At 45.7% G+C, this 17128-nt stretch overlaps 1 protein-coding gene across 1 annotated transcript in view; it reads left to right on the forward strand.

The window, feature by feature from the left end:
- Positions 1–17128, forward strand: part of LOC143894651 (protein Wnt-4) — a 39452-nt gene that overhangs the window by 17149 nt on the left and 5175 nt on the right. The window contains exons 2-4 of the mRNA XM_077401124.1: positions 13075–13255; positions 15190–15313; positions 15505–15662. Coding sequence (XP_077257250.1) covers positions 13075–13255; positions 15190–15313; positions 15505–15662 — 463 coding nt within the window. The remainder of the gene's footprint in view (positions 1–13074; positions 13256–15189; positions 15314–15504; positions 15663–17128) is intronic.

The following is a 17128-nucleotide window of genomic DNA, read 5'->3' on the forward strand; positions in this document are numbered from 1 at the left end:
GAACGTCGCCGACTACTCGGCCGCGGCCAGCAGCCGCGAGCAATAAAACGCGTTCACCATAAAATGCCGCGTCTCCACACCGAGGTACCGGAGCTGCGTGACCTCGACTGTTGCCCCCCCCCCCCTCCCCCTACTCCTTCTCTTCTCGTCACACAAAATACGTTGTTCTTACTCGTACACGAGCGAAGTCACGCTTGGTCTACCAGTCTACGGCTTTCGTGCGACACGTTTAGTCGCGCGTGCAAAAAATAAAAGTCCCACTGATAAAATTATGACTCCGCCAACGTAGACCAGATGTAGGACCGAACTTGCGGCCGCGCTGAATCCGAAGTTTCGTCTAGCATGCACTCGCGTGACGAGTTCGCGTAAAGCATTCTGGACTGACAATCGGATGGTCGCGACTCGATGTTAAATCTTGAACGACGGCGAAGATTCCCATACGCGAACCAAAGCGGTGCGAATGCTTTCGGAAGAATATGATCGAACGACGTACTGACGATGAAGGATACGAGCTTTTTTTGCGTAATAAATAATTTTTGTCCCTATCTGAAGTACACTGTTTAAATTCGTAATGTCAAATTATACACAATTTGAATCATTTTTTACCATATATAGATCGCCACTACTCCCACTCAATATGTCGTTAATTTAAACTAAAATAATGGAGCTAAAATAATACATTTCTGCATGCATGATAGTCAAAAATAATAAAATGTTATTTAACTTGAGGTATTGGTTTATTTCATCCTTTAATATTTAACAGTGTACAGAATTAGTTTGCAGTGTGTTATATACTCATTTTTATACAATATTCTCTCTCGCAAATTGTATCTGTAAATAATTTCAAAGATAGCTGTAATATTTAGAATTTTTACTTCCAATTTATTTCTCTGATACAAGCGAGATTTCTTAATGCGATTTGTCCTGGCTTTTAATGACGGCGATTGATAATAATATCTATATAAAAGAGCTCTTTTTTTTCAAATGATCCAGATCAAGAGAGAGCGTTTCTCAAATAACCGCTACTTATCCGTTACGAAATCGATCAAGCGTAATCCAGCGAGCGATCGACCGATACGATAAGTCGTCGAGGAGCACGTGAAGGGCCGCGATTGTTCAAAGGATACCGATAGTACTTACTTGCGAAAGAACGGTCTACTGTCGCTCTGAATATACCCGGTTCCCCAGCGTATACGCCGCGATACATTATATTCAAAGTTAGCTCGATATTTTTCACGCTCGAGATTCGCTCCTTTTATTTATATTCTTTTAATTTCTCGCGCGATAAAGAGTCGTGCTTGCGGGCACAAATTACCCACCGCTGGCAGCAAATTCTTCGTTTAACTAGACACAGAAATTACATAATGCAGGAATCGATAGCCTGAATCTATCGTGTGTCGAAAGAGTGACTTGTGCACATATAAAGTAGGCCGCTCGGCGCATACGCGATCACGAATTACGATATAAGAAATATGGACCGCCGCACACGGTATAACGTGGTGCAAATTCTGCGATTTTGCGCGTGCGCGTTGTTTCCTTTTTCTTTTATATAGTATAAAAAATAAGTCTCTTATCGCGCTCGTGCGTCTGATTGCCGCTGCACGAAACGCAGCATACGACGAGAGCAATGCTGCGAAAAGAGTCATAGATAAAGCGTCGTAATTCGATTGACGCGGTTAAAGGGATAAAGCCTCGCCTGTATATGGAACGGGTGACGCTCGTTTTTTCTCAGATTACGAGCTACCGCGGGGTAGAGGAACAAACTGGCTGCAACTTTGCTTCAAAAAAAAGAAGGAAAAGGGGGGAAAAGTAAAAAGGCGCGCGCGGTATAGACATCCGGCTGGTGCATCCGTTTCCTCGCGTCTTCCCCGGCTCGTCCGAGGCTGACCGTCAAAGATAACCGTACGGCGCGCTTCCGAAAAATCTCGTCTTTGAAGTGACGCGGCCAAAGCGCGAGGGCGCGTTTCGCCCCAGAGACGATGCTGCCGTTTACGTTTACGCGTCCCGCGAGGCGAGGATTTTTATTTCGAGAACGTATCTTTATCGCGTGTCTCGCGCCTTGGGGTAACGATCGAGCAACGTCTCGGAATCAGCCGTTCCAACCGTAGATTCAACGGCGGGTTCTTCCCGCGCTGAGAGAGAGAGAGACTTCGCTTAAAAGACCGACTTGTCGCGAATTTGTATTTTTCATTTTTACGTCTCTTGATCTCGTTCTTAAAATTAATTTAAATCGGTCACACTAGTTCCATTCCACGTAGCTTCTTTAAAGGTAAAAATGCGATACAGATACAGACGTTCCAATTATTAAAGTTATCGAACCTCAAATTTTCCCTTCTCATTATTGAATTTTAATGCGATGTAATTACCGTGTTTCTTATTTCGTTCTCTCGCTCGTTTGCGCCCTGGCGACTCTGCGGGCCCACAGATTGGCCAGATTCTCGGGTCATGGAGCACGCGAGACAATGGCTTAAATAAGCGGAAAATCCATACGCAAGAGGAGGGAACGGGCGGGCGAGGGGAGGAGGCCGGTTTAGAGGGTAAACACCGGGGTAATTGGGAGAAAGCATAAAGAATTTTCTGCTAAATTGAGCCGCTTCCGTTGAGATGGAATTTCTCCCGGTGGCTCCTGGCCCTCCCCGACGCGACGACGTAGCCGCGCAATGAAAGTTTTCCAATAAGAAACGAAAGAGCTAATCAGACTTTTTCTCATGTTGTATACCAGCTCGAGGGGGGGGGGGCCTCAATGGACCGTGTACGCGTATCTATGTTTACGTCTCAGCCGAAAGTCTCTTTCTCTCACCGCGTTGCCTTATACGTTCGTCGCGCACCCGCACTCTCGTTCTCTCCGTTTTTTAGCTCCAGATTTCCTGATTCGATCTCCGCCGCGCGTTCTTTCTCGCTATCCTTTTTCCATTAATGTTCTGCAGCCCGAAAAAAACAGATCGGAAAAACACCCCATATTAATTTCAATTATTCGTTTACGACATGAAAAAAGAAAAATATTTTTTATCTTAAAAGTGCAAATTACGATCGCCCAGAGTTTGGCGCTCTTATTTGTTTCGCTAAAACTATTGTTGTATACGTAGAAGATGAATGAGATACCTAGCTTGACGTAAAAAATTGGAGGTTCGCGTGCCGCGAACGACAAGCTATCACAAAGTATTTGCTGAAAAATGATCGAATTTGTCAGAGGACTCGTATTTAGGGCACCTCGCGAATGGCATTGACACACATCGTTCTTGCAAACGACATTTGTACGATCTAACGATGCGTGCTTGCGAAATGTCCTGCCGGCTGGCGGCGAAACGCACGATAAATATCGCGATACATCTCGTACACGTGATTTCGTACCGCTATTCGTAGGACCGTTCAATCTCGGAGGTCCTCTCCGCTTCGGGCCCCTTTGAACCTCGAGTCGTCGCACGTGTTACGTGATTTACGATATTATATTATTTCGCTTTACGTTTACATTTTATTCGAGTAATACGACGAGGATTTATCGAGCGCGGCTGTTACCCGCCAAAAGTTATCTTCCCGCACGTCCGCGATTATTCTCAGCGTATACTTGCGCGTCGCGCTTTGATCCCGTCCGGCGGACAAACAAAAAACTGCACGTCGAAGGTAAGACGACGCGACGTGGCCCCCGCGGTTTCGTGCTCGCGAGAACGCGTGCTGGAGATTACCGCGAGCGTCTTCCAGCAATCCGAACAATTCCGGAGACCGGAGTGATATAGAATATTCATGAGCGAGTCGCAAAAAACCTAGCTCCTCGCCATGCGGACTTTCACAAGTGAAAACAAATCTATAGACTTTATATGTTGAGCATTACGGTGTGCGAGAGAAACTTTATTCCGCGACATTCAACAACGGAGATTTGTTTTTATTTCTAATCAGTAGTATTTATTGACGAACGATATGGATTTATAGAAGTCGAATGGCTCTGAAGCGATTCATCCGCGCGCGATCTCTCGACATTGTCGCTTACGATTTCCCACGCGAACCTGAACGTCTCTGATAGACGGGGATCGACTTCTCAGCCTATCGTACGCGCGGTCTGTGTAAGTCCCATAAGCCAATAACGGGTACCGACGAAATGGTTTCGAAGATTTGAGGAACGCGGCGAGAGACCGCGACCGCGGTACAAAGCGCGCCGCCACAGGCGAGCCCTGCCTGCGAGGACTGCGAGATAATTGTCTTCTTAGCGAAGGCATACACGCGCATATACCGCGAGCAAAGAGAGAGAGAGAGAGAGAGAGAGAAAGTGAGTGAGAGAGAGAGAGGGGCGAGGAGGGGCGGAGAGGCATGAATGGTGGTCTCACATACGCGGGGCGACGCACACGCGGGACAAAATAAATACTGTGTCGGCCGCTGTATACGTTGTGTCTCACGTCGGAGCCGTGTGTAAACGGCGGGTCGAGAGTGCCAAAGCCATCCACTCGATCTTTCACCTCTCGTTTCGGAGAGGCGAAGCGATCTCGATGGAAATTTTTCATTTGCGCGGAAAAAGGCGCCGTTTCATTTGCGAAGGGATAAAAGCACGCGATAATTCGGATCCTCCTTCGATGTTAACGTCGTTCCTGAATGATAATACGATTGTCTAACCGCGCCCTAATATTGACACACAAAGCATATAATAATCCACGATTCAATGACAATGATTTACTCTGTCATTAATTGAATTTGTTTAGCTATACGATGACGAATAATCTTCGAGTTTTAAGTTGGATAAATAAAGAACTTTTCTCAAGAATTAAGCCCCTTGCACAATGCCAGGCAACGGGCAATAGGAACAGGAAGTAACCAAAAAATCGTTAATTACAACCTAAAAAATTCGAACGTTATGATTGGTTGGCAACGGGCAATAGGCACAGAATTTCCAACGTGACGGAAACTGTGTCTATTGCCTCTGTCACTGTTTATTCTGTATTTATACATGATTTCTGATTTCTGTGTTGTTCCCTGTCCCTATATTACCTGTTGACTGGCATTGTGCGTCAGAGGGCTTTAAAAATGCGAATACATGAAAAAAATTCGTGATTTAAATTCGAAAAGATTCTCAAAATTTAAATCAAGCGTTTTATTTTTTGTTTTAATTATTATAAACATCGCGCCATCTGAAACGAATCGTTCTCCAATTTGTAGCAACAAATCCATTCGTCGTTCCTTCGCGCGCGATAGTATCGAAACATGCCCTCTCCTCTCCGCGCTATCAACTCCACTCCTTTTCTTCTTCGTGTCACTCGGGCCGATATGTTCCTTTTTTCCTCGTCTCTCGCTCCTCATTTCGCGTTCCCCGCCTGTCGCGGCGAGTGGGCGGCGAGCGGCAATTAGCATACTCGCGTGATCAAAGCGGTAGAGGACGCGCGACAAGAATTAACGACCACCAACAAGACGACGACTCTCTTTCCTCGCGCGCACGCGATGAATCGCGGCGCGGCACCCACGCGCCCGATGATCCGCGCGCGCGTCCACGCGCGAATACCGGTGGTTACATATCGCCCCGTGACTGCTTCTGACGCAATCGTTGAGTTCGACGTGCCGACGCGTCGTCGCGCGTAGATCAGAAATAGCCGACGTATACGCGCGAGATGAGCGGTAAAATCGTACGTACGGACGGAAACGCTCCGGCTCTTCGATCATCGCGAGGAGAAACGTGAGATTAAGATTCTCGAGAGAAAACTATCGAAACTTTTGGAGGTGGTCTGTCAAAAGAATTTCTGCAAATACAGTGATGCAAATGAGATACACAGATCGGGATTGAAAAGCAAAATCCGTTATCCAAAAAATTACCGCGAATATCGGAAAATATATGTTACTATTAACAATTTTTCCGAAGATGACTCAAAGTAGAATCGAAATGTACGTTATAATTTGGATTGAATTGTTAATTAAATGTTACATAAAGTTAACTCACGTGCACAGTTAATCGACTCTTTTGACTCTCAAAGCCCGCTTTTTCTTTTATTACTTGTTAATTTCAATATCGAGAGTCCTCAGTCAATCGTATTAAAAGTATTACCATCAATAATATAATTAAATGGTATATTAATAGATAATTTATACAAATCGAAGTTGGATAAAGGATCGGTATTTATAACACGTTATAAATTTATAGAGCGATAAGGATTGGCATATTAATAGAGGGTGGTGCGCAATTGGAGAATTTATATCGAATTGATACGGCGAATACTTATAGAGATGTACTCGGGTACTCGACTATTTCCGTCCATAGGTGGAGAGAGATACGCAGAGATGGGATATTTATGGAGGATTGCCGACATTTTCTTCTTCTTTGCTTTGAAATGAAGGCCTCCATGCAAAGCGCTTTACGCGAGAATGCTTTGATTTATTTTCAGTCGCCTGCAGCGTCTATCATACGGACTCTGCAGATCAAGCGTGCGTGGCGCCTCGTCACGCGTGACTATATACTCCGGTTTCCCATGCGTTAATTACTCGCTCACAGCGCTCGTTACAGCGTTTTCCTCGCCTTCAACCGTTCGTCTTCCCTTTGTCGGGCAGCGCGCGACGACGTACGTTTTCGCGAAGTCAAGTCGTATCTCTTCTTAAGAGAAAGGACTATATCTCCTAACACCAAGAGTTAGCTTTCCATTGGTCATAATTAAGGGAAAGGAGATATCCCTAAAATTATTTGTTACTTTTAATTTGTGACTTATATGCTTGTCGTCAGACACGTTAAATGTCCACAAAAGCGACGGTACGCTTTATTTTTCGTACCGACGACCAACGTCGGGCTTTGCAGCCGTGATTCTTCTCACCGATGAACGCGACTTCGAATGACGAGTTCAACGATCGGTCATGTAATCGCGCGCGTCACGTAACATATCCCATTAACTTTCGACAATACGGCCGTAGTCGGAAAACGCGGGTATCTCCCACTTCCCTTCCGTTTTCTCCCCCTCTCCCATCTCGCCCGAGCATCCTGAAATGCAAATCGCATGTGGCGCGGCGCAATATGCTAATGCAACCATCGTGGTATCCGACAACATTTGTCTAACCGAGCGTTAAGATCCTGCCGGGGCGCACTTTGCCGCGGCTCCTTGTTTCACGCGTGAACGACCCTTAACCCGGCGCAACGAAAGCCTGAACCAACATGGGGGAGGGCTGTTTTCGCGCTACGGCTATGAGGATATCCGTATTGGGTCGAAAAACGTAAGCCAGATTGATGTACCGCGCGCGCGAGAGAGATTTATCGAAACGATATTTATCGGTGACGACGTCTGACGGATTTTTCAATAAATAATGTAGCGAACGGCGACGTAAAGTGTACTTTATTCGCTGTCCAGGTACCAGGTACTTGCCTTTTTTTACTCTTCTATATACCTAGATTTTCTGAAAATTGACTGTCCCAAGAAAATTTCTTAAATTTCGTTCAGTCGTGAAGTAATCTTAATATTACGAGACGCAAAATTTCAAATACCTCTATCTCTCTTTGTCTATGTATTTTATTTATATGTTCACACTGTTATAAATTCTTAACGTCAATAAGTTATGCTCAATTTTAGTTATTTTTAACCATTTTTATAAATGCTCTTATTCAATATATTGTGTTAAAATAATAAATTTCGATACACATGATAGTCAAAAATAACAAAATGTTATTTAACTCAAGGTAGTGGTTTAAATTTCATCCCCTTAATTAATATTTAACAGTGCAAGAGATTGGGAATGTCGATTAGTATCTATATATATATATATATATATATATATATATCTCGAGTATATCTCGGGGGATTAAACCCGAAAGCTTAAAACTACGATGTATGAAAAAATATACGTCCCATATTTTAAGCCTCCGTACATGTCCGAAGCTCATCAAGAACTGGGACCGTTGCCAACGTTTCCTCGTCACGAACTTCGAGGCAGTTTGCCTGGCGGAAGCAATCTCTTACTGACACAATGCACGCTCGCACATTTGTTTACGCGAATCAAGACGCGAGAGGAACGGCGGATAAATAACGAGCACTTTTACAGAACAAATGTCCTCGTGTTGCTGCAGTGTCTTTCGCGATTGATTCAGAACGATTAGCGCCAACTGATCGTGGAGATTTCAATTTCTATCGCGAGGTAATCACGTTATTACCACAATAACGATGAATTTCACGAACGTTTAAGTTTAAAACATTAATTATATTTTATCATCGTGAAAATAAATAATGTACTTGCGAGAGAAAAAAGAAAACATATATAGGTATGAAAGAAAATTGATACATAATTATCACGGTATACCGAAAACGTTGAAAAAATGTTCTCCGCACGCGCAGCCACAACATTTGTACTTTAACCACCCTAATTAGCGCCCCCCTAGCGTTACGCCCCGGGGGGTGCCGTGGGTCCGTCTCCTTCTGTTCGCTATATAACGCACTTTCCCAACGATCCAACGGAGGTCAAGTCAATCCGTTGACGCGATCGAAAAATTACTGCGGGCTAATATCCCCGAGCGAATATACACACGTACGCCGCCGTTCCCCCTCGCCGGTTGCCATTACGCAACGAGGGTGTAGAGAGATCGAGGAGTGCGTAACGTGCGGCGGCGGTGGTGCAACGAGGGACTCTCCTTTCGGTAATCGATACTAATTAGAATGAGGCGAAGTTTCGGACCGTGTGCCGGCGCTCGAGCTTCAACGGTACGCCAACGTTTCACCCCGATGGGTTATCCCCCGCGCGTCGTCCTCCTCCCCCTCATCCACCCCGTCCGCTCTCTTCCGGGGAGGGGGTTAATATCGACGAGACGTGTACCTAACGTATTGTAGGCTTTCGTAGAATTTATCCGGCCATTATATCGGCGGCCGTGAGTGAGTGTTCTCGACATAAATGGGCCCTATCACTGTCACGCGAACAAAGCCGCGGCCCCGACGTGCGGTTATGACGGCAACGCGATACCCGCTTTCGAGAGTAATAATATAATAATCGCGGTTGTTTCGCCGTCGTCGTTGAACCACGCGGGATCGTCTCTCTCCTACCCGTCTCGTTCTTGTGTGTGTGTGTGTGTTTGTGTCTCTAAGTTCCCTTTCCGCTCTCCGGACGTGAATAGGAACGCGGGAGAAAAGCCGCCCCGACGCGACGGTTCTCCTCCGGCGCGCGCGGCCGGATACATCAGGCGAACCTGAATATGGATTCCCATTCTTTCATATCGGCGCTTTGTGCAATTATTCTGCTCCCACTCTCTTCTCTCTGTTGCTCTTTTATCGCCCCCTGCCACCCCCTCGTCTTCTTTGTACGCGCGTTTTTCCTCTCCTCAGTGATGTCCGTCTCCACTTGGAGTAATTTTTTTGTGTATATTTTGATGCACGTACAGGTTTTCTACCAAAACAGTCCTTCGGTTGACGGATCTATGATTTAAAATAGCCGTTCTGCGCTTCTTCGGGAATAACACAGTTTCAGTGATGTGTGGACTCCGTTTGTTTAAAAGAATTTTCTGAAGTTTTTAAACGTTTTGTTTATTTAAAGGGTTACGCGGTAAGGATTAAAAAAAAGCATAAATCCTCTGAAACATCCCTATATCGGAGAAAATCTATTTTTCAGTCAACGTGAGCGAATCCACGCACGTAGGGATAAAAGATTGCAAGCAGAAAGCGATGGTCTCCCTGCATCGTTTTTTTTTCCCCGGCCGTTACGTCCTTGACCGCTTTAACCGATCGCCCGATATCGATTGCGCCCACCGCAAAACTAGACCGGTTGTCCGAACAATCAACCCGTTTCCGCTAACGACGCTTTTGGTTGGTTATATACTGTCGCTCGTCTCGATTGTCTCGGAATGGCATTTCCGAGAATTGAAGAGAAACGGTGCTATCTCAAAACGAGATAAAATCGAAGACAGATCTATAGATAGACTCATAGATTGAAAGGGCAAGGAGTTAAAACTGATGGCACTATTCAACAACGCTCGGTCTTATATTTAAAAATGCATGAAAAAGACAATTGCAAAAGTTATTTCTGTTTTATTTTTATTTGTTTCCTCGATGTTCGGGCATGTTTAAGACAGTGCGGGGACACTCCTCGGCGCTTTTAGGATATCGATACCGAGTGTTACCCTTTGCGAAATAGAGGGTGTATATTTCGCTTTACTTTGACGGACCGCAATATCGGACGACTGTTTCGATCGGGATGCCACCGGGAAGAAAATCTCGACTGTTTGACGAGAGGCTCATCCTCGTTGCAAACACCGTTTCTCGCGATGCGACCGCAAGGAACGGTGGCGGTGGCGTGTGTCCCGCCGCTACTCCCGGCTCATCATCGGGATCGAACGCGTCTGTTAGGAATGTTTCGATCTTGCCTCGCTAAGCGGCGGTAATCCCGGTTACGCGGGGGGGGGGAGAGAGAAAGAGAGAGAGAGAGAGCCAGCGACATTTCACGAGTATACACAAGATAACACCGAAACGACGAAAAGGTGGGGTTGACTAGACTCGCGGCCGTTGAGTATCAGTAAAACGCGCTCTCGGAAGGGCCGTAAACCGTACCCAAACAAACCTGAAATAGCTGGCCCGACTCCTCCGACGGTGCCTTGACGAGTGTTGCTGACTGCTGATGCCGGCACCGTCTGTATTCTCGGCCGCAAATAAATAATAAACGTTACACGCACCGTCGCCGCGCCGGTCCCTATGAAAGCTGCACCCCTGGACGAACTATCATCGGCTCCTTTACGACTGACGCTGACGGATGCTTCGGAAAACGGCTAACGGATGAGAACGAAAGTAACCGGTCGGTGGATAAAGTGGTTACAACGTCTCTTCCGTGATCCTTTCTAAATGCTTATTCCCGACGGTGGAGGTCCGCCTTGTAATTTATGATTCTATATACTAAAACGCTCGGGTTGACTATTTTTATTTAAAAATATGTAATTTAACAAAAAAACGTGTTCTAATAATTCTTATCCTAAAATTAAATAATACTTGAGACTTTACAGTCAATCTCTTGTAAAAGTATTCGACTGCGAAATGGATGAAAAAATTATGATACGCTATACAATATTGCACACGATTACATTTCCAGTTATCGCGCGTATCGATGACGTTGATCGTCATTCCAAGTAGCGAGTGTGCTTCAGTCACTTTTCGAACGACCCTCGCTCTCTCATCGATACACCATGACCACCGTCTCCTTCCCGTTGGTGCCCCAAGGGCAGCTGGGAGTGCTTCCGAGCCCTAAAAGCCACACCCTCGATTCTCATTAAGATTTACCGTGTAAACGAGCGTTGCCCATGTCCGGACGGTGCTACTAATCGAGCCCCTCGAGCCGAAAAGAATTGAAAACAATGCAGAGCCGATGCTTTTAGGAGAACGAGAACGCGCTAGGCGTTTAAAGGCATCGAGAGGCAAGGAAACCGAGGCAGTTGTCTGGGCGATTTACATTTAACGAAATTGCTGGTAAGTGCCGGCACAATAATCGGCAAATTAATCCGACCGCGGGTCAACGCGATCACACGTTATACTATATTATATGCCAAGCAAAATCAACAACTTTAGCATATAATTCGATATGCGAGACGTTGCAAAAATGTGCCCGAGAAAAACTGATGAAATTTAAACCAATCTTGAGTTAAATAACATTTTATTATTTTTAACTGCCATATATGTCAAAATTTATTATGTTAAAACAAAAAAGTATTATTTTATTAGTTTAGTTAAATTAACATTGTTTTAATTAACGACATATTGAGCGGAAACAGTGGCGATTTACAAGAATGGTTAAAAATCACTCAAATTGAGTATAATTTGAGTCATTTATTACTACAAATTTAACAGTGTGTGATCTCGTTATCTGTTCTCGTCGAAATTAATTCGCAAGGAATACCCCATAATTTCAATCGCCTGTATCTAACACGAAAATTATTATGACGTCGATATTTTGCAGGAAAAATAAATCTCACGCGCGCGTACGTGAGAATTAAGATTGCGAAACAGCTTCGTAATTTCAATAATATAATTCGATAGATACATATCTTATTGTCGTCTTGATCGAATCAGCAAAGAATTGCCATTTACACTTACGTGTTTAGAAACCAAGAAAATGCGGATTTAATCAGTACGGTTCCTCGATTAATTAGTAAGGAATAAAAACAACGGGGGTTTTCGAGTTACAAATTGGAGTAAGATCGTCGACGGTTTTAGAGAGTTTAGGCAGCGAGCAGCCTAACTCACTTGCTTGGCTTTCCTCCTGACTTCGTTCACGACGAGGCTACACGGCTTCTCTCGTCCTCCCCGCATATCCTGCGTTCCCCACCCGTTCCCCTTAGTCCGCGTTTCACCCTCTCTCGGGCCCCCGTCGTCCTCTCCCCCTCTATAATTTTCACCCGAATACCTGCTCTAATTATAGGTGTTTCGTCACGGCGGAGAGAGTATATTCTCTCGTATAGCGTCGGTAGCTCGTGCGGTTCCCGCCGCTGTGTATCGTCGTGAGGCATTTCATGGTAAGATGATCCATAGTTGTCGGCCACCGCGTTCTCTCGATAGCGTACGTTCTCCGCGCCGAGACTCGCCTTGGATTCGACGGTGGGCTCGTGGCATCAAAAGGCGACGGTTGCTCGCGTTAGGGCTAGCGCGCGAACATTGCCGTAGCGTCTCACGCCTTACGTGAGAATCTTGCGTTACGCGACACGCAAGCCAATCTTACGGCAACGCACGAAGAAGAACGTAAATTAGTAACGCAATTAGTCTTTATGTTACGTACGTTACATTACGCTTTTCTTCGTGCGCTGGCCCTTAAGAGATCGCGATGAAACAAAATAGTGATGCGCATCCTCAGCGGAGATCGAACGTGATCGTTGGAGTTTCTCATCTTTCTTTTATCGATAATAATCAACCTTCGGCCAGTGATTAAAAACCGACACGGCGTGTTTCGTTCTTCCCCGATCGAGATACCACATTGGCATCCTCGTAAATCGTAAATCGAAGAAGAGACAAGGGTACGGTGGTTCAATTGCGCCGTTGATACGCGACGACCCGTTATTTAGCGGCACGCCTAAACCCGGCGCGCAATGAGGCGTGGAATTAATTAAATTAATCACCCGATATAACCGTCATTACGTTATTACAAGGCGCGTGTTCTGGTTTATAGGTACTTGGGGCTGGAGCCGAGGCTGACATCCGGCCCGATCCAAGGGAGCGGCGTCGACTCGCAGACGCAGATCGCCGGCGCGGGTGTGATCGGCCCGGCGAGCGCCGAAAAGAACTGTAAGAACGCGCACCTGACCACCAAGCAGCAGGCAATATGCTCCCGCTCGCCACCCGTCCTGCAGGTATTTACCTCGTAGCGGGCCCCGGCGGGTCCCTCTCTTTTTCTTTCTCTCCTTCTCTCTCTCTCTCTCTCTCTCTCTCTTCTCCCCGGATTAATGCCCGGGGAAGCACGCGGCTAATTCGATTCGCGGGACCTACGACCGCGTGGCCGAGCATCGGCCTTTGGCCTTCGGCCGACCGAAATCTTTTTCGTCGAGTCGTTCTTCCGAGAAAGCTGCTTCGCCTCCGCGTAATAAACGGATTAATGTGTCGTGATTAGATAGTTCTGGGCATTATCGGAGGAATCACGGAGGAATTATAGGGCTCGCGGCCGACAATTTCTGAAATCTGTGTTTAATCTTCGGGGGATTTACGGAGTCGTCATTATATATAGAGATTCGAATTCTCGGACTAACATTTCGTCATCGTTGGCCCATTTTCGCGAAGCGGAGTTAACGACCTTGTACGCAGAAGGAAATTAAAAGCGACAATCAGGGTATACTCGGCGTTTCTTTACATATAATTGAACGGACTGTTCCCAACAAACATGTAACCCAAGTAACATGTAACTTACCGCGTCATGTAATATAACACATTGTTAAGTAGGAAATTGTAAGTTGCGTATGTTACTTGGTGTTTGCTGGGTTCCGTCTGTAAATCTGATTGTAATCCTTCCATTCGTTGCGGGACGTGAAAGCTCTCGCGACGGGACGCACGTTATGTGGGCATCCGAAGATTTACCGTTGCGATACAATAGGTAGGCACGAACTCTTTAAGCGGAACAAATTTGTTTCCCGATCGGCATCGCGCGGTTCGATCTCGGCTGCCGCTGCCCCGCCGCGTGAACAAAACGGAGCCGGACGTCGTGCGGTTCACGCCATCCCAAAATCGCGTTTACCTTTCCTTAATGCACAAAACGTGTCGGGAGGGGGAGGGGGAGGGGGAGGGGGAGGGGAGGGAGGGGGGCAAAGGGGACGGTCGTCTAGGAATCTATCTAGGTACCTAGGTAAACCTGGGAAACCGCCGAGGCACGATATCTCTTTGAATATCGCCGACAGCGCGGTGTCGTTTTTCCGAGTGTGTGAGTTACCGACAAAAGAGGCCCCGGGGCATGAATATTCATATGTCAATCCGGGTATCGAGGTTTAATTTTTTAACGAGCGACCAAACCCATTAAGAGCCAGCTAAATCGCTTTCCAACGATCCACGGAATGTACGCCGACGTTCGATATCCACTATATGGTTACCGCTAACGTGGTGGCCGCGGTTTATTAAAGCGCGCCGTCGCGTCGTGTTTTTGCGCAAGCGTGTTGGAATTCGTTTTATCGCAGCTGGACATTAGATGATAATTTTCAGTGGTGCCATGGCGTGCTTTTAAACGGTGACTCATACTCGCGGCGAGATAAAGAGAAAGTTGAGTAGGTACATCGCGAATGAGGAATAGAGGTGACGTTAAACGGAAATTAATACGTGAAAATTTTCTCAATTTTCACTGTCACATCGGTCGTTACACATCTCACATTCAGAATCTATTATTAATAATAATAAAGAAATATATTATTAATATATATGTGATGCATTTTGATTTCTTATTATTAATATTATAATAAATATATTAGTAATTGGCAATAATTTCTTAATTAATTTTAAATATAAATAAATTCTCGTGGCATTCTCGTATAGAACGCGAGTATCGAACTTTATAGATTGAGAAATCAATTTATAAAAGCATTTTGCATCGAAGAAAAAAAGTGGATCTTCCGTGTGTCATTTTTTACATGCTCGCATGCACGAAAGCACGTCATCGACAAATCGAGAGTTGGAGATGTTAAAAAACGGGAAACGCGCGCTTGATGTGTGTTTGAGCACCGAGGGGAGACGTCGCTCTCCGCGAGAGTATCCGAAAAGCGGCGTCCCTTTTGATTCTTAGCTTTCACCGTCTTATATACGCTTGCAGGCAGTCAGAGCGGGCGCTAGGCTCGCCATAGAGGAGTGTCAGCACCAGTTTAGATCAGCGAGATGGAACTGTTCCGTCAGCCCGGAAAATCCCGAGAACGTGTTCGGCGGCGTCATGTTAGTCAGTAAGTACTCCACGGTTCGATGCCTGACGCGGCTCGACCCGCGGACGAGCGCGGGCGCGGGCCGGATGTGTCGCTTCTCGGAGTTGCTCTCTGCTCGCGCGCCCACATTGCGCTCTCGTAACATCAAGTACCCCGGCCAGAGTGGTCGGCTTGTGAGCGACGACAAAAAAAAATCCGCTTGCGTTTTGCAGATAGCCGAGAGGCCGCGTTCATATACGCCGTATCAGCAGCCGGGGTCGCTTACAGCGTCACGAGAGCCTGCTCCAGAGGCGAGCTCACCGATTGCTCCTGCGACAATCGCGTGAGAGCGCGACGTCCGAACAATTGGCAGTGGGGAGGATGCAGCGAGGTGAGTGTCCATGGAGGATTCGTTTACCGCGCATATCTCCTTTTGCACGTGTCTCTCTTTATCTTTACGCTTGACGCGTCACTCTCGCCATATCGCTTCCTGCGCGACACCGTGATCTATAAATTGCTCTTGTAAACGTCGCGTGTATCGTATCATCGATCTTTATCCAACTGTCTATTATATCTTACGCGTTTACTTTATCCACATTAACACTTTGAAATCTTTTTCAATAATTGGATAAAGATCGATAGTTTAAGTAATCTACATTTCTACGAGAAAGGACAAATAATTCGGTATTAAAATCCGGTATTAAATTAATATTGTCTATTAAACATCTTTAGCTGGATGTGTGCGCAACCGACGTGTTGCGTATCTCCCGCCGCATCCAATATCGCGCCGCAAGGGGTACCCGCGGGACACGTGGCGTCGGTAATTATCTGATATCTCTCTGCCCGCCGTCTTTCACCGGCGCGCGGGTCTTTCGACGCGAATTTTAATGCCAGCTCCGAAGACAAAGCTCGAACGGTAAACGGATGCGTTTCATTGGAACGGCTGACCCCTTGTAGACATTGCCGGCTTACAAGGGGATTAAGGGAGCTAAGCTTGTTAAGTTGCAACAACCCACCGGCCCCTGTGTCCCCCACCTACCCCTCCCGCCCCCTCTTACCCTGCAATCCGGACACGTAACTTAGTCGGGCAAAGAGGAACGAGAGTTCGCGCAACACACGTTAGACGCGTGACACGTACAGACAGTTTAGGAGTATACGCGTCTGTCAGAGTATCTGGGACTCGAATATCTTTGACTCGCAACGTATCTTACAGTCAGAATTTATTAATAATAACAAAGAAATATATTAAATTATTTTTTTCTTATTATTAATTATTATATTATTTAAAAAAATCCCGTTATATATATATATATATATATATATATATATATAATCATTTTTAAATATAAATAAATTAACGGATTCTTGTAAAGAACATGAGTATCAGGCTTGATGATCTTAGCGATAATTAACTCTTTTTACATCTTCATGCTAATTGAGAGATCACTTTGCACTGAAGAAAAAATAATTATTTTGGACTGAGAATTTTGTATATTTCTTCTCTCTTTTTTCCTCTCTTACTTGTCATTTCCTTTCTGCGATTTTAATATCTTGTGATATTCATTTTGTCAAGAAAATATCGCGTAACACGGTCACATTAGGAAAGTTCTCATTCAGTCGCGAGAGCCAGGGCGTGAGAAAACGTGAAAATCGCGGGGGAGGGTCGGATGTATCTTAACGAGGGTGAGTTTGGTGGACAAATGCCTCGGATAACCGGCGACACCAGAACACGGAGGTAATGATGTTTGCCCGTTCTCTCGCCGAGCAGCCAGGAGGGTCTCGCCGTTAAAGGCCACCGGGCCTGAATAAGTTTTTGTTTTACTATCGTTTTTTATACTATCAAGCTGGCTCGGCAAT

The sequence above is a fragment of the Temnothorax americanus genome, unplaced genomic scaffold (assembly GCF_048541705.1).
Source record: "Temnothorax americanus isolate GAGA-0224 unplaced genomic scaffold, ASM4854170v1 Scaffold14, whole genome shotgun sequence".
Lineage (NCBI taxonomy): Eukaryota > Metazoa > Arthropoda > Insecta > Hymenoptera > Formicidae > Temnothorax > Temnothorax americanus.